The following is a 17,988-nucleotide window of genomic DNA, read 5'->3' on the forward strand; positions in this document are numbered from 1 at the left end:
ATAGTATTTCTATAGTACGATAAGAACGAAAGAGACTACAGAGAGTGGTGAACACTGCCTGGTCCATCACGAGTACTGCCCTCCCCACCACACACAGCCCGCTCCATCACGGGTACTGCCCTCCCCACCTTCGAAGGAATCTACAAGAATCGCTGCCTCAAATAGAGGTGGTGCTGCGGTAGAGTTGCTGCCTTACAGTGGCAGAGACCCGGGTTCGATCCTGACTACGGAGTTTGTACGTTCTCCCTGTGACCACGTGGTTTTCTCTGGGTGCTCCGGTTTCTCCCACACTCCAAAGATGTGCAGGTTTCTCGGTTAATTGGCTTTGCTTAAAATTGGAAATTGCATTATTGTGCAGGATAGTGCTAGTGTATAGGATGATTGCTGGGTCGGAGGACTGTTTCGTGCTGTATCTCTGAAGTGTAAAAGGACAACCAGCATCATCAGAGACCCACACCATGCTGGTCACATTCACATCTCACTCCTACCATCAGGAAGAAGGTACAGGAGCCTGAAAACCATGACCTCCAGGTTCAAGAACAGCTTCTTCATTATCCATTGAATTGAACTATTTTTGGTTTGCTTTTATTATATTATCTCTAATTCCTGTGTTTCCAGCCAGTCTGTTAAGCTGCTGCAAGTTAGAATTTATTTGTCCTGCTTGCTAATACCTATGACATTTGTTCAAAAAAATAAGTGTTCTTACTCCAGCGATAATGATTTAAAATCAACTGCTCAGATACTTGTTCATGTGTTATTTCGCTTCAGGCGTGTAGTATCAGCTTCCCAGCAGCATCGGGGCATGAAGGGGGAGATGACGATATTTGGGTGGAGTGCATGTTTAAGGGATATATGTTTAGTTTTAGGTTTATTACTGTGATACAATGGAAAGCTTTGTTTTCCATGCTCTCCAAACAGATCAGACAGACCGTACAGAAAGCCAAGCTCAAGTACAGTAGGTAGAGCAAAGGGAAACTGAAGAAGGGTCTCGAGCCGAAATGTCACAAAGAAACATAGAAAATAGGTGCAGGAGGAGACCATTTGGCCCTTTGTGACTTTGTCACCTATTCCTTTTCTCCAGAGATGCTGCCTGTCCCGCTGAGTTACTCCAGCTTTTTGTGTCTATCTTCGGTTTAAACCAGCATCTGCAGTTCCTTCCTACGCATAGCAAAGGGGAAGATTGCAGAATATAGCTCTCAGCATTGTAGCACATCAGTTCCAGAGACAATGTCCAATACTGCAATGGGGTAGAGGTGAATTGGACAGTGCCCTAGCTTATGGAGGAACCGTTCAGAAGCCTGATAACAGAGGGGAAGAAACTGTACCTGAGTCTGGTGGTGTGTACTTTCAAGCTTCTGTACCTTCTGCACAATGGCAGCGATGAGAAGAGGAATGACCGGGGTGGGGCCACTGTTAGAGACACATGGAACTGCAGATGCTGGTTTACAAAAAAAACTACTTCTCTTCCAGCTTTCCCCCCCCCCCCCCCCCATTACAATCAGTTTAAAGAAGGGTCCCGACCTGAAATGTTACCTATCCATGCCCTCCAGATGTGCTGTCTCACCTGCCTTCTTACTCCAGCACTCTGTGTATTTTTTAGGTTTAGGTTTATCATTGTCATGTATACTGAGGTACAGTGAAAAGCTTTGTTTTGCATTCTATCCAATCAAACCAGATACTATACATGAATAAAATCAAGCCAAACTCCAGTACAATAGCTAGAGCCAAGAGTGCAGGATATAGTTCTCAGCATTGTAGTGCACCAGTTCCAGAGACTAAGTCCAATGTCCCACTGAGTTACTCCAGCGCTTTGTGTCCTATTGTCTATCAACCAGCATCTGAAGAAGGGTCTCGACCCGAAACACCACCCATTCATTCTCTCCAGAGATGCTGCCTGTCCCGCTGAATCACTCCAGTTTTTTGGGTCTGTCTTCAGTTCTTTGTTTGAACATAATCATAGAAAGAGATACAAGGAACTGCAGATGCTGGTTTGCATAAAAAGAGACAATGTGCTGGAGTAACTCAGTGGGTCAGGCAGCATCACCAGAGAAAAAGGATGTGTGATGTTTTTCGATTGACCCATTCCTCAGACTTCGTGGGTCTTGTACAACAAGTCTAAGCTAGCATTCGTTTGGGTTTAGTTTAGTTTAGAGATACAGCACGGGAACAGGCCCTTCATCCCACCGAGTCCGCGCCGACCAGCGATCCCCACAAACTAGCACTATCCTACACACTAGGGACAATTTACAATCATACCAAAGGCAATTAACCTACAAACCTGGATGTCTGTGGAGTGTGGGAGGAAACCGGAGCACCCGGAGAAAACCCACGCAGGTCACGGGGAGAACATACGAACTCTGTACAAACAACAGCCCTGGTCACGATGGAACCACCAAGGGATGAGATCCACGCTGTTATAAGTGAATATAATGTCATAGATCATAGGAGCAGAATTAGGCCATTCAGCCCATCGACTCTACACCGCCATTCAATCATGGCTGATCTATCTCTCCCTCAAAACCCCATTCTCCTGCCTTCTCCCTATAACCCCTGACTCCAGCAGCGAGGAGCAACCTGATCACAACTCTCTCTCTCTCCACTCAAGGATTGTACTAATGAAGAATCCGTCAACCTCTGCCTTGAAAACCCAATGACTTAACCTCCACAGCCTTCTGTGGCAATGAATTCCACATTTTCACCACCCCCTCATCTCCTTTCTAGAGGTACGTCCTACGACTGAGGCTGTGCCCTGTAATCCAAGATTTATAATTGGAACAGGGAAAGGTAAACAGTGGATAGACACAAAGAGCTGGAGTAACTCAGCGGGACAGGAAGTATCTCTGGAGAGAAGGAATGGGTGACGTTTCAGGTCGAGACCCTTCTCCAGATCCATTCCTTCCCTCCAGAGATGCTGCCTGTCCCGCTGAGTTACTGCAGTTTTTTTGTGTCTATCTTCAGTTTAAACCAGCATCTGCACTTCCTTCCTACACAAGGTAAACAGTGGAATCTGAAGCAAGGTTGTACTCGATACGTTATATCCAGTAACAATCATTGGGTGGAGAGAGAGGGAGAGAGGAGAGCTGTTGTGATCAGGTTGTTCCGTGCTGCTGCAGGCAGCTTGTTCTCCATCCCCTGCTTAAAGGGGACGGTGTCCTGTGCAATTGTTATTTTCTGCCGGCGGAAAAGCAACCTGCAGTGTTCCTTTAACCTTGATAATCCAGGGGGAGGGAGCTGGTTGTAATGGTTGGATCATGGCGGCTGCCTTGAGGCGGGATCTGTTACCTGGGCTGTGGTCTTATGGAGTTTGCGAGGACGGCCGCATCTTTTTCATTGAGTAGGTGCAGCCCCCCCTCCTCCCCTCGCTGCCCCGCTCCAGCAGCGCTCGGGATTTCACAGTAAAACCACTTCTTTTGTTCACTGTCTGCTCTGCCCTTTTGTGTTTCTCTCTCGCAGCGACCAAACGCGGAGCACGACTTGGCTGCATCCCAGAACCTCTCTCCCTGTCAACACGGGCCACATGACTCTCTCAGGTGAGAGACCTTCCCCATAACTTTACCCCAAACTTTCCACTCCCCCATAGCCCCCCACCCCAAGCCTCTGCCCTTTGTTGTAAACTTGCGGCGACTAACCTCCCTCTCTCACACTGTTTCTAGATTTACCTCTGGGATGGGAGGAAGCCTTCACTGAAGAAGGAGCCAGCTACTTCATAAAGTGAGTGCTTTGTTGAACGTTTCTGTTTGTTTCCAAAACTTGTGACAATTTCCCCCACTTGCCGCTTTGATCCGCGCGGCCCTGGAAAGTTTCAGTTCGCAGTTCACCTTTTTGTTTTTACTAACTTCGAGGCACAAAGGTTAATCTTACAGGTGCCATTCACAGCCGGTTGCGTTTGGCATTGGCGTACAAATATTGATTGAATGGCGAGGCGGTGATATGATTGCGGGTTTCAAGCAACAGGTGAAATTCACATTGCAATGGACTTGTAGTGTTTCAACTACAGTCTTTTTCAAATAGCGGGTATTTTTATTTGAGGAATCGTCCAATGTCATTTCGTTGTTTTAAAATAAAGGCAGCAGTCTCAGATAGATGGGAGAAGGCTGGTAAACCCCCACTCATTTCAGTTCTAATGCAAATTCCATTCCAACGTGTTGCGTGTGTAGAGATTCAGTGGCCGTCGGTAAAAGATAGGAGTTGGTATGGCGGGCAAGTGAAGCTACACGATGCATAGGCTGCCCCAGCCTCAACCACCAGTCTCGCTGGGGTATTAAATCATCGCTTTATCGCTTCACAAACAACAAAAAAGGCAAAATATTTTCCAGCCTGCAATGTGTTTGGTTGCTATGGTGATAAATAGCCCCTAGTAGTGACCTGTTCAGTGTCGAATTTTTTAAAAGTGCTTTCTTCCCACAACTCTGCAAAAGCGCTGATTTTTAAATAGCTTCAGACAATCTCTGCCTCTATGTACACTGTAACCTTATGGGGTTGCATTGAAATTGTTTCACAGATTGGAGTCTGATTTGTATAATCCATCAAAACACTTGCAGCATTTTGTGTTGCCTGTCATTTTTGTTTAGCTGGCTGTGTTAAAAAGAATCGAGTTGCTCAAATCTATGTCGTGTTGCTAAACGTTTAAATTCAGTCATTTATAATGACTGTTTTATGCCTATCTTAGTAAACAGGTTATTTGTGGTGTTGGTTAATCCCTGTTTGTCTGTTAGTTGGAATGTGTGAGGTTATTTTGTGTTAAGGAGTTGGTGTAGACCCACACTGGCACATTGTTAGACCACACACTAGCAATCGTGTCGACTTCGCAGACTCCCTTGCCTCGAGTGTGGGAGGAACAACGTGCATGTAGGTAAAGATAGGCTTGCAATTATTTCTGATAATAACTAACTTCAGAAGTACCAGGTTTGGCTACATCTTCATTTCAGAGATCGATGATAGACTGTCCGTAAACTCTGGATCAAGTTGGTCGTTCCAGATGTTGTTGAGAGGCGGCAACTGATAATGGGCGGCCGGCACAATGGCGCAGCGGGTAGAACTGCTGCCCCACATCGCCAGAGATCGGGTTCAGTCCCGATCTCGGATGTTGTGTATGGGTGGGGTTTGCACGCTCTCTCTGTGACCTCGTGGGTTTCCAACGGGTGCTCTGGTTTCCTCTGTGCGGGTTATTATCCAATGGCCCTATTGTGTCGTGAGTGGATGAGAAACTGGAGAATGTACAAACTCCACACGCAGACAGCACCCGAGGTCGGGATTGAACCCGGGTCTCTAGCGCTGTGAGGTAGCAGCTCTACCAGCTGCACCACTGTGTTATGGTGTGATGATGGTATGATGTGTGAAATTATTGTTAATTTAAAGCCTGTGCCGCAATTGAATATTTCTGGATATATTTTTTTATGGAGCAGTTGGAGTCTTTTGAGTAAATCATTGCCTGATTTGTTAATTCACAAAACCTCTGGGAATAGTTTACTGCGGCTTGTATTAATCCACTTGAGATATTGAGTTGGGGGAAATGAGCGTGGCACAATTGTACATGACTGATATCTACAATCCCTCCAGTGGGAATCTGTGCCTGAGCCTTCGTTCCCTGCTGCCTCCTATAATTGGGACATTTACAACATTCTCTTTGGAAGTTTTGCATCATGAATTGCAAAGAGGAATGGATCTGGAGCTTAAATGTTATAAAATAAAATTTCCTCGTCAACAAGGATTCTTTTGAATAATGCAAACCATGGGTTGAGTTAACGGCTGCATATTGAAGCTATATTAAAAATGAACCATATTAAAAATAAATCCAGCCGCTGTAATAACATATTGAAAAGGCAAAAATTGCTGAGTGTAGATTGATTACAAAGCAGTTCGTAGTTCAGGAGTTGACAAGTGTTTACTTATAGTTTAAAGATACAGTGTGGAAACAGAAGTCTGCACGTTCTCCCTGTGACCACGTGGGTTTCCTTCAGGCACTCTGGTCTCCTCCCACATTCCAAAGATGTGCAGATTTGTAGGTTAATTGGCTTCTGTAAATTGTCCCTAGTGTGTAGGATAGACCTAGTGTATGTGGTGATCACTGGTCAGCACGGACTCAGTGGGCCGAAAGGCCTGCTTCCATGCTGTATATCTAAAGTCTAAAGATTAGCTCCAAACAAAGTGCTGAAGGAACAGTGTGTCAGGCAGCCTCTGTGGAGGAAATATATAGATTATGTTTTGAGTTGGGACTCTTCAGATCGATAGAGTTGAGGTGGGGAGTGGTGGGTGGGGTGGGGGGGGGGGGGGGGGGGGGAGGAAGCTAGAAAAGAGAGGTGGGGGCAGGACAAAGCCTGGCAAATGGTAAACAGAAATACTGGAGTAACCAACGGGTCAGGCAGCATCTCTGGAGAACATGGATAGGTAACGTTTCAGATCAAGGCCCTTCTTCAGACTGGGACACTCCAATTCACTGCTCCCCTGGCAAGTAATAGGTGGATACAGGTGGGGGGAAGGTGTTGCTTGGCAGATGGGTGGAGTAAGTGATCAAGGCTGGAGGTGAAAAGAAGAGAAAGCGTGTCGGATAAGGAGAGGAGTGAAATGTACCAAGCCGGAGAGCGGATGGGTGGACGGGAGGAGGGGGTGGTAGATGAAAGAGGAGGGATACAGGGGAGATATGTGACTCCGGAATTGGAGATGAGTGTATGGAGGAGAGGGGCAGTGTGACTCAGTGACGTGCGGTGAGGTCAATGGCTGGGGAGGCACTGGCTAGTGTCAGTGGCCCGGCCCTCCCTGCAATAATCCAATAATCACTGCGTCTCCCGCGGAGAGAGAGAGGTGGAGCCGGGGCTGTCTTTTAAGTGAAGCACGGCGACTGGAGGGGCGGGAGCGTTGCCCCGGGACCATGAGGGACCGACCCACCTCACCCTCCTCCATTCCCCTTCACACACCCCTCCCTGTGTACCCCTTGCTTCCCCCTCCACCCCTCTACTCTCTCCACCCCTCAGCACGGGGCCCATTTGGGCGCGGGGCCCAATTGGGAGCTCTCAGTGGCCCAGAGCCTCCGAATCGGCCGCTACAAATCAACGAATCAACCAACCAGTCAGCGCCGCCCACGGCTGGAAAGTCAGTGCCACCAGCGGTGGAATCCTGTGCTGTGCCGCAGACATTACATTGGTGACATACAGAGAGATAGTAACAAGCACACGCTTACTGCCCGCTCTCCATGCAGTTTCTGAGGGGTTGCACAATCAGAGGGGAGGCTCAGCTCGTCGCTGCCTCACCTCTCAACTCTCCCTGTATTTGCAGCAGAGCTGCGCAAATCTGACGATTTTTACTATTAAAAAATGATTAGATTCATATAGAAACGACATTTATAACACAGATCAGTGGAAAAATCTTTATATTTAGTTTATTTTATTATTATTCTTTACTTTCCTTAATAGCTATTTTCATTGGTAGTATGACAGGTGAAGCTCTGCCTCCCCCGACCGCACGTCCCTGGGGTGACTGGGGGAGTAGGAAATGGTGGGGGAAATATGTGCCTAATGGGGTTGTGGAGGGCAGGACAGGGGAAACAGTAAACCTGATCTCCTGAAGATTCCAGATTGTTGGTGTTCTGCAATTTAAAGTAAAAAGCCATCTGTGTAATATGTGATTATGTGTAAGTGATTAAATAAAGTGGAATATTTGACTATCAAATGGTTCCACTAGCAATATGTAAATGGTCAGCATCTCTCCAGTGTGAGGGTGGCACAGTGGCACAGCGGGTAGAGCTGCTGCCTCACAGCGCCAGAGACCCAGGGTCCATCCTGACCTTGGGTGCTGTCTGTGTGGAGTTTGCACGTTCTCCCTGTGACCGCGTGGATTTTCTCCAGGTGCTGCAGTTTCCTCCCACATCCCAAAGACGTGCGGGTTTGTATGTTAATCGGCCCCCTGTAAATTGCCCCTAGTGTGTAGGGAATGGATGAAAAAGTGGAATAACTCGGAATAATGCCTTTTTGGTGGTGAGTAGTCGTACCTATTTCTGGTCGCCGCTGGATTTTCAACATGTTGAAAAATTTCGGCAACCTGCTGCAACTATGACGGGTGTTGGCAAGTCGCTGAAAAAATCGCGTAAGTGGGACAGGCCCTTAGCACTCCTAATCCGAGTTTGAATTGCATTAAGTTCTTCTTCTTGCGTTTGGGGCAGCAGAAGTTATGTAACGCCCTCCAGGCGCCGTAGCCCATTAGGCCTTCCGCATTCATCTGCAGCAGGGTGATGCCATCCGGGTTGACATCCGAAGGTGCCCGTCCTAAAAATGGCGCACGCTCCAAGTTGGCGCCAAGCCGCGGCGACTGAGGTTGCATTAGGGCTGCAAGCTGCGGCGACTGATGAGGTCAGTTGGCAGGGCTCACCACGGGGAGGTCGACAACATGAGCCCCTGCATGAAGTTAAGAAACATCAATAGCAGAGCAGCTGTACTTTTGCACTGTATTCCTGTACGGTTTGTGTGAATTGTGATTATTGGTAGAAGGTCTGGGATTTAAACTTTGGTCACTATCTGAAAATTAATTGTCAGAAAAATATTTCCATATCTGATATTTAGTTGATAGAAGCAATTATTAAAGTCGGAAACTGAAACTGCTGGATACCCGAAGGAAATGATGGTTTAACACAATGTGAATGTTCAGAAACATTAGTGTGATTGAGGAGGTGAATTATTCCAACTTATTCCCTGGGTAAGATTAAACAGCCCAGCATGTGAAAAGTCAGCTTTTACTCCATTCCTTAAAAAGTTACATGAGTTGTTTTGATTATTATTCATACAAATAAAGGCACTACGTTGAGGAAGAAATTCCTTTTGAGACCTTCAGAAGTGGTGGCCAATGCCTGGTTGAGTATTGTATTGAAGAATGCTCTGAATGTCCTGGTCGTGTTGCAATGTAACTGCACTAACACAACTGGTATTTAATATGCCTTTGGCTTCTGAAGAAAGGATGATGAGTGATAACTAAGAGGTGTGAAACTGCACACATCCAGATTCGGGGATAGTTTCTTCCTAGCTGTTATCAGGCAACCAAACTATTCTATCACTAACTAGAGAGTGGTCCTGACCTACCATATACCTAGTTGGAGACCCTCGGATGATCTTTAAGCCCCCGAGTTCAGAGCCTATTTGGTGGTTGTAGTGTTTAATAGCCGAATGGCTGTAGGGATGAAGCTGCCCCTCCTTATCTGAGACCATTGTCTCCATTTCACCTCCAGCCTTTGTCACTTACTCCACCCATCTGCCGATCAAACCTCCCTCACCTGTATCCACCCATCACTCGCTGGACTGTACCCTGCCCCCATCTCTTCATGTTTTCAACCCCCCAACTACAATCAGGCTGCAGAAGGGTCAGATGCAACCTCTCCTGTCCATGGTCTCCAGAGATCCTGCCTGACCTGCGTTACTCCAGCAATGTGTGTTTCACTCAAGGTTTCAGTGTCTGCAATTACTTGTCTCTAAAAAAATCAAGTTACTTTGTCAGAGTGAGGCTAATGGTAAATTAGAGGAACAGCGTCGCATATTTTGCTTGGGCAGCATGAGTTTTGATTTCTCTATCTTCAAGTAACCCCTGCACTCCCTCTCTCTCCGCCACTCCCCCACCCAACCCGCACCAGGATCTCGTTTTCACCCAGCAAACAGCTGCTAACAATGGCCTGTTTACTTTGTCATCATTACTTTATTTGCATATCTTTCATTCATTGTTCTTTATCTCTCCACATCACTGTCTATATCTCTGATTTCCCTCTCCCCTGACTAGTTTGAAGAAGTCTTGACCTGAAATGCCAGAGATGCTGCCTGCCCTGCTGAGTTACTCCAGCATTTTCAGATTCAGATTCAGATTCAATTTTAATTGTCATTGTCAGTGTACAATACAGAGACAACGAAATGCATTTAGCATCTCCCTGGAAGAGCGACATAGCAAATGATTTGAATAAATAATAATAAGTGTCCGGGGGGGGGGGGTGATTGGCAGTCACCGAGGTACGTTGTTGAGTAGAGTGACAGCCGCCAGGAAGAAGCTGTTCCTGGACCTGCTGGTTCGGCAACGGAGAGACCTGTAGCACCTCCCGGATGGTAGGAGGGTAAACAGTCCATGGTTGGGGTGAGAGCAGTCCTTGGCGATGCTGAGCGCCCTCCGCAGACAACGCTTGCATTGGACAGACTCAATGGAGGGGAGCGAGGAACTGGTGATGCGTTGGGCACCCTCTGCAATGCCTTCCGGTCGGAGACAGAGCAGTTGCCATACCATACTGTGATGCAGTTGGTAAGGATGCTCTCGATGATGCAGCGGTAGAAGTTCACCAGGATCTGAGGAGACAGATGGACCTTCTTCAGTCTCCTCAGGAAGAAGAGACGCTGGTGAGCCTTCTTGATCAGAGTTGAGGTATTGTGGGTCCAAGAGAGGTCATCGGAGATGTTGACCGCCAGGAACCTGAAGCTAGAAACACGTTCCACCTCCGTCCCGTTAATGTGGATAGGGGTGTGCGTGCCGCCCCTGGACTTCCTGAAGTCTACAATGAGCTCCTTGGTCTTCTTGGAGTTACGGGCCAGGTTGTTGTCAGCGCACCATGCTGCTAAGTGCTGGACCTCCTCCCTGTAGGCCGACTCATCGTTGTTGCTGATGAGGCCAATCTCCGTTGTATCATCTGCATACTTGATGATGGTGTTAGTACCATGTACAGGTGTGCAGTCATAGGTGAAGAGGGAGTAGAGGAGGGGGCTCAGCACACAGCCCTGTGGAACGCTGGTGTTCAGGGTGAGGGTTGAAGAGGTGTGCTTGTCTAACCTAACAGACTGGGGTCTGTTGGTTAGAAAGTCCAGTATCCAGTTGCAGAGGGAGGGGTCGATGCCCAGGTTACCGAGTTTGGTGATCAGTTTTGATGGTATAATGGTGTTGAATGCTGAGCTGTAATCGATGAACAGCATTCTTACGTAAGTGTCTCTGTTTTTGTATCTATCTTGCTACTTTTAGCAATTTATTTCCATCAATACTCTCCCACTTTTGATTTTGTGACCATTTATATTCTAATTTAATAAACTAACAACTCAAAACTACGCAAGTATATAAAATTCCCCAAATATGAAGTTGTAGTTTGAATTGTTTGGAGATGCCACTTCACTGTAATCACAAGAAAACGAAAGTATTTTTCAACAAGAAATGACTCCACGCAAAGGAATAAAATACTATCACAACAGGATTCTGCTGCAATTGTACAACGTGCAATATGCTAGCATTTATTTCGAGAGGGCCAGACTATAAAACCAGGTATGCAAGGCTGAGGCTCTATAAGGCACTGGTCAGACAGCATTTGGGGCAGTTTTGAGAATGATCCCAGGAATGAGTGGGTTAACATATGATGAGCGTTTGAAGGCACTGGGCCTGTACTCGCTGGAGTGTAGAAGGATGAGGGGGTACCTCATTGAAACTTACCGAATAGTGATGGGATTGGATAGAGTGGTTGTTGAGAGGATGTTTGAGGGGAGTCTGAAGGCCATAGCTTTAGAACAAAAGGATGTACGTTTGGAAAGGAGATGAGGAGGAATTTCTTTTGACAGTGTGGTGAATCTGAGGAATTTGTTGCCACAGGGGACTGTGGAGGCCAAGTCAATGGATATTTTTAATGCAGAGATTGACAGATTCTTGATTAGTAAGGATGTCAGGGGTTATTGGGCGAAGGTAGGAGAATGGGGTTGAGAGACAAAGATAGATCAGCCATGATTGAATGGTGGAGTAGACTTGATGGGACAAATGGCCTAATTCTGCTTCCTATAACTTATGATTCACAATTCATAATGACTCGTATGATATTCCCACAATGTTACTTAACATGAGCAGGTGTGCATTTTGTTTAGGAAGATAGTGAAGCACTAATTGGTTTCTAACAGGAATTAAATTGTTAACATGGAACTCCTGTTCCACAGCAAACTACTGCTACTGATGGCTTATTTATGAAAAGGGTTGATTGTTTAGAGATTCCGCATGGAAACAGGCCCTTCAGCCCATTGAGTCCATGCTGTCCAGCGGTCACCCATTCACACTAGTTCTATGCTACCCTACTTTCTCATCCACTCCCGACATATCAGGGGCAATTTACAGAGGGCCCATGAACCTACAAAATCTGCACGTGTTTGGGATGTGTGCGTAAACCGGAGCACCCAGAGGAAACGCACACGGTAACAGGGTGAACGTGCAAACTCCACAAAGACAGCGGCCAAGATCAGGATTGAACCCGGGTCTCTGGCGTGTGAGGCAAGTTGAAATTGCTTTTGCAAAATCATAACTCACGTAGATAGATGTTTGTGCCTTCTGATCACTTCAAGTGAAGCATGACAACCACCGGGATTTGGACACTTTGTGGTTGATTTTGGAATGAGCTTTTCTGAAATCTACAGCTCACACACCTATGTGCCCATGTCAAAGCCTCATAAACACCACTGTTGCTCCACCCACCCACTCTCTGAGTGCAGTAAAACAAAAACATTCCCTGCACCTCATTTACACTTTTCCCCTCTCACCTTAAAGCTGTCCCTCCAGTCTTTGACATTTCCACACCACTATTGGAACTAGTCATACAGTTTTGAAACAGGCCCTTTGGCCCAACTTGCTCATACCGACCAATATCTCCCCATCAACACTAGTCCCACCTGCCTGCGTTTGGGCCATATCTCTAAACCTATCCTATCCTTGAATTTATCCAAAGGTCTTTATAAACATTGTGATAGTCCCTGCCTCAACTACCTCACCCAGCAGCTCGTTCCATATACCACCTCGGGTTCTGATTAAATCTTTCCCCCCTCACCTTAAACCTATGTCTTCGGGTTCTCAATTCCCCTACTCTGGGCAAAAAGAGTCTGTGCATTTGCCCGATCTTGCTTCGGACGACTGCGATTAATCTTGATATCTCCAAAAGAATGACTTCACAAGCAACGTGGTAATGCACTTGAGATTTCCAGACTCTGGATATCTGCAGTTTATATCTGCCAATCTACCTCATAACCTGGGGGTCACCTCTATCTGTTTTTGTACCTACTTCCTCCACCCCTCCAAATCCACCAGTGACGCAGTGTTAGTAAAACCATTGACTTGACAGCGCCAGAGACCCGGGTTCAATCCTGACGTTAGCTGCTGTCTGCGTGGAGTTTGCACGTTCTCCCTGACAGCGTGGCTATCCACCGGCTGCTCCAATTCCATCGACATGCAGGTTTGTAGGTTAATCGGCCCTCTGTAAATTGCCCCTCGTGAAGGATAGTGCTAGTGTATCACTGATCGGTGGGGACGCTGTATATCTGAAGTCTTGTCAACAACCAGCAACATTATGGAGCAACAGTAGAGTCGCTGCCTTACAGAGTGGGAGATCCAGGTTCAATCCCGACTTCGGGTGCTGTCTGTACGGAGTTTGCACGTTCTCCCTCTCTCCGGGTGCTCCGGTTTCCTCCCACATGTCAAAGACTCACGGGTTTATCAGTTAATTGGCCTCTGTAAATTGCCCTCTAACGTGTAGGGAGTGAATGAGAAAGTGGGATAACATAGAACTAGTGTGAACAGGAATCGATAGTCTGCAAAGACTCGGTGGGCCGAACGGCCTGGATCTCTATTTCTAAACTATACTTTGTGTTTTGTATAAGCCACTTGTATAATGAGGAAGTATAAATGTTGTGATGGAATCATTCCTTAGCAGATTTTCATTCAGTGGGAAAAATGCATGAATAAACCGGAGTGCTAGATTTTGTGTTCACTCAAGTCAATTAAAGAATTGGTGTTTGAGATTTTCCTCAGCAGAATAGAAATTTAAATGCTAGGAAATGTGGGCACAGTTAAATTAATTTAATGACACCATTAATTTGCAGTCATCTCTCTCTGATCTGAATATATGGAGATTTCACCTTCTTTCTATAATTAGTTAATCTGTATAATTACTTAATCTTACTTTGGTTTGAAAGGAAACAAGTATTTGTCCTTGTTTGGAACTAATGTTTCAGATAATGTTCTGGATTTGATCCCCATCTCATTCTTGTGTTGGGAAATATAATTTCCTTGTTCACTCATGCACAGCTTTATGAGTTGGCCTGCCAGTTATCGATCCGCTTTTTGATGTGCTCTCTTCCAATTTAATGTCCACAGAATTTGCTGGTCTGCACTTTCTTTTTGTGTGGTTTCATGATCTAACTAAGGCCCTGTCCCACTTTTCCGAGTTACTCACGAATTCTCCCGAGTTTTCCCCTTGATTCAAACTTGGAGAATTACGGTAATAGTCAGCCGTAGATACTCGGGGCTATTTTTTTTACTCGTGGACGTTTTTCAACATGCTGAAAAAACGTCCCGACTTAACTGATGCCCCGAGTACCTACGGCTGGCTTTATGAGCCGCTACTGACTTGCTACGGACATTCTCGGAGTTTGAATCATGGGGAAAACTCGGGAGAATTTGTGAGTAACTTGGGAAAGTGGGACAGGGCCTTTATGCAATCAATTGTACAGCGTTGGGGTCATAAGGTGCTGTCATTTGGGCGGCATGGTGGTGCAGTGGTAGAGTTGCAGCCTCACAGCGCCAGAGACCTGGGTTCCATCCTGACTACAGGTGCTTGTCTGGATGGCATTTGTACGTTCTCCCTGTGACCACATGGGTTTTCTCCGGGTTTCCTCCCACACTCCAAAGACGTACAGGTTTGTAGGTTAATTGGCTTTGGTAAAATTGTCCCTGTGCGTGTCGGATAGTACTAGTGTACGGGTGATTATTGGTTGGCAGGGACCCGGGGAAGGCTTGTTTCCATGTTCTATCTCTGAAACTAAAAAATAACCTGGATTGACTAAATGGCTTAACACTAAGGTATAGATTTATTATTGCCGTGTGTACCGAGGTACACAGTGTAAAGCTTTTGTTTTACTTGCCATCTAAACAGATCAATAATACTATCTAGAAATACAATCAAGTCAAACTCCAGTACAATAGGTAGAGCAAAGGGGAAGATACAGAGTGCAGAATATAGTTCTCAGCATTATAGCGCACCAGTTCCAGAGACAAAGTCCAATGTCCGCAATGGGGTAGAGGTGAATCGGACAGTACCCTAGCTTATGGAAGGACCGTTCAGAAGCCTGATAACGGGAAGGAGCTGTTCCTGAGTTTGGTGGTTTCAATTTATTAGACGTACACTTATGCAAACCTGAAGACAAGATACCCAAGTCAAATTTTCCCTCAATCACTTAAAGTCAGCACCATTAATTTTTACGGAATGCTGCATAAAAGTCTTTGCATTTGCTCTCTGAAGGCCCAGGGCTCGGCTAAATTTTATCTTGATTCATTAATGATCTTCCTTTGGTCATTAGATTAAAAGTGGAGTTGTTTGAAGTGAAGATGATTGCATTATGTTTTGTTCCATTGGCAATTCGGCAAATAAAGTCCATGGTTCTGACTTTATTTGATACAGCGTGGAAACTGGGGTGACACGGTGGCGCAGAGGTAGAGTTGCTAGCTGACAGCGCCAGAGACCTCAGTTCCACCCTGACTACGGGCGCTGTCTGTACGGATTTGTACGTTCTCCCTGTGACTGTGTGGGTTTTCTCTGGGTGCTCCGGTTTCCTCCCACACACCAAAGACGTACATGTTTACGGTTAATGGCCTTTGGTAAAAATGATAAATTGTCCCTAGTGCATAGGATAGTGCTAGTGTATGGGGATCGCTGATCGACGCAGAGCCACTGTAATGCTGCACCTCTGTGTGACGAGAAGTAGACATTCTTCAAGCATGAGTAAAACACAAAGTGCTGGAGGAACTCGGCATGTCAGGCAGCATCTGCGGAGGGAATGGGCTTGTAACATTTTAGGTCCAGACCCTTCTTCAGTCTGTCTATTCCCTCCGCAGATGCTGCCTGACTCACTAAGTTTCTTCAGCACTTTGTGGTTTGCTCAGAACAAAGATAATAATATGATGGAGACACAGGACCTGCAGATGCTAGAATCTTGTACAAAACATAAAATTCAAGGAGAAAGCAACGTGTCGAGCAGCATCAGTGGACAAATGATAGTCCCAACTTGCAATGTCTGTCTATTCCCTCCACAGATGCTGCCTGACCTGCTGAGTTCCTCCATCACTGTGCTTTTAAATAAAAAGTATGATTGTGCACTCGGTATTCTGAACAAAAGTGCCTATGTGTGTACACAGTACAACAGGGATACAGCTGTAGAGTGCTGTCTCACAGTGGGAGGGACCCAGGTTCGATACTAACCTCGGGCGCTGTCTGTGTGGAGTTTGTATATTCTCCCTGTGACCAAAGACAGATACGAAAAGCTGGAGTAACTCAGCAGGACGGGCAGCATCTCTGGAGAAAAGGAAAGGGTGACGTTTCTTCAGACGTCTCGACCCTGAAACGTCACCCATTCCTCTCTTCTGAGATGCTGCCTGCCCTGCTGAGTTAAGCCCCTGTCCCACTTTCCTGAGTTACTCACGAACTCTCCCGAGTTTTCCACTTGATTGAAACTCGGAGAATTATGGTAATAGTCGTTCGTAGGTACTCGGGGCTATTTTTTTAAACTCGTGGACATTTTTCAACATATCGAAAAACGTATCGACTTACCTGATGCCCAGAGTTCCTACGGCATTAGGAGCCGCTACGAAACATCTACAGGCTCGCTACCGACATTACCCGACATTCCCTGAGTTCGAATCAAGGGGAAAACTCGGGAGAGTTTGTGAGTAACTCGGGAAAGTGGGACAGGACCTTTACTCCAGCTTTTTGTATCTATGTTCGGTTTAAACCAGCATCTGCAGTTCCTTCCTACACATTTCTCCCTCCCGGTGCTCCGGTTTACTCCCACATCCAAAAGACTTGCTGGTTGGTAGGTTAATAGGCCCTCCGTAAATTGTCCGCTAGTGTGTAGGGAGTGGATGAGAAAGTGGGATAACTCTGAACTAGTGTGAACGGGTGATCAGTGGTTGCATGGTGGGCCGAAGGGCCTGTTTCCATGTTGCGTCTTTCAAACAATGCCTGTTAAAGCAAAGCAATGGGGCGCATTGAGCTGTCTGCTGGAGATGGCCTGTTTAGCTGCAGTGAATGACTCTTTGAAAAGGCATTGGAAAACAATGGAGAGACATTTCATTGGAAAACAAATGCGAGGAGCATTGCTACTTGGAAATTGCTATTTTAAGAGAGTGTGGCTTGCGTTTGCCCTTTCTTGTGTCCTAATGTGGTTTATTGTAAGTAATGGAGCTTGCCAGTGTCACTTAAAATAAAATTAGTCTCTGCACACTGTAGCTGTTGCATCCTGCCTCCATGAGAATGAGTCATGCTGCTTTCTGGATAGTTTTGGCCATTATCAAAATGTCATTGCAGCTGAATGATGAATTAATTCAGTTGCAGTTTCACTATTCATCTATTAACTACAGTTCCACATGTCAAGAGTTAAGAGTGTTTAATTGTCAAAATGTAGAAACAAGGAACTGCAGATGCTAGTTTACAAGACAGGGTGCAAAGTGCTGGAGTAACTCAGCGGGTCAGGCAATATCCCTGGAGAACATGGGTAGGTGATGTTTCGAGTCTGAAGAAGAGTCCCAACCCGGAATGTCACCTATCCATGTTCTCCAGGGATGCTGCCTGACCCGCTGAGTTCCTCCAGCACTTTGTGCCATGTTTAGTTGTCATTTATACTGAAAACTGAACCTTTAAATTCTTACTTGCAGCAACATAAAAGTCTTAACACTGTATTCACCGATAACACAATTCGCTAAAGAAAGTCCATTAAATTTTAAAAAGCAATTATTACTGCAAAACCAGAAGTCGCAAGTGCAACCTGAGGCAGTTGGTAGTTTGTAGTTTAGTTAGTGTTTGCAATAGTTGTTCCTGAACCTGGAAATGTGATCATTTAAACCAAGGAATAATCTCTCCTAAAGTCTTGAGAGAAATGTTTGGATTTACCTGTCGGGTACCTGAGATAGGAGACTATTGATGGGCAGAACAGCCTCACACATCCATTTAGTATCTGCTCTGCAAAGTCTGTT

The 17,988-nt window shown here is 46.0% G+C and overlaps 1 protein-coding gene across 5 annotated transcripts in view; it reads left to right on the forward strand.

The window, feature by feature from the left end:
• The first annotated feature begins 3,152 nt into the window (after positions 1-3,152).
• plekha7 (pleckstrin homology domain containing A7) overlaps positions 3,153-17,988 on the forward strand; it is a 303,895-nt gene continuing 289,059 nt past the window's right edge. For 3 of the 5 annotated variants that reach the window (XM_033038479.1, XM_033038480.1, XM_033038483.1), the window contains exons 1-3: positions 3,154-3,334; positions 3,454-3,530; positions 3,654-3,711. In XM_033038479.1, the coding sequence (XP_032894370.1) occupies positions 3,252-3,334; positions 3,454-3,530; positions 3,654-3,711 (218 nt within the window). In that variant the 5' untranslated portion in view covers positions 3,154-3,251. Of the gene's footprint in view, positions 3,335-3,453; positions 3,531-3,653; positions 3,712-17,988 lie in introns of all 5 variants that reach the window. The other 2 variants (XM_033038481.1, XM_033038486.1) reach the window with 1 other exon arrangement.

The sequence above is a fragment of the Amblyraja radiata genome, chromosome 20, assembly GCF_010909765.2.
Source record: "Amblyraja radiata isolate CabotCenter1 chromosome 20, sAmbRad1.1.pri, whole genome shotgun sequence".
NCBI classification, from domain to species: Eukaryota; Metazoa; Chordata; class Chondrichthyes; order Rajiformes; family Rajidae; genus Amblyraja; species Amblyraja radiata.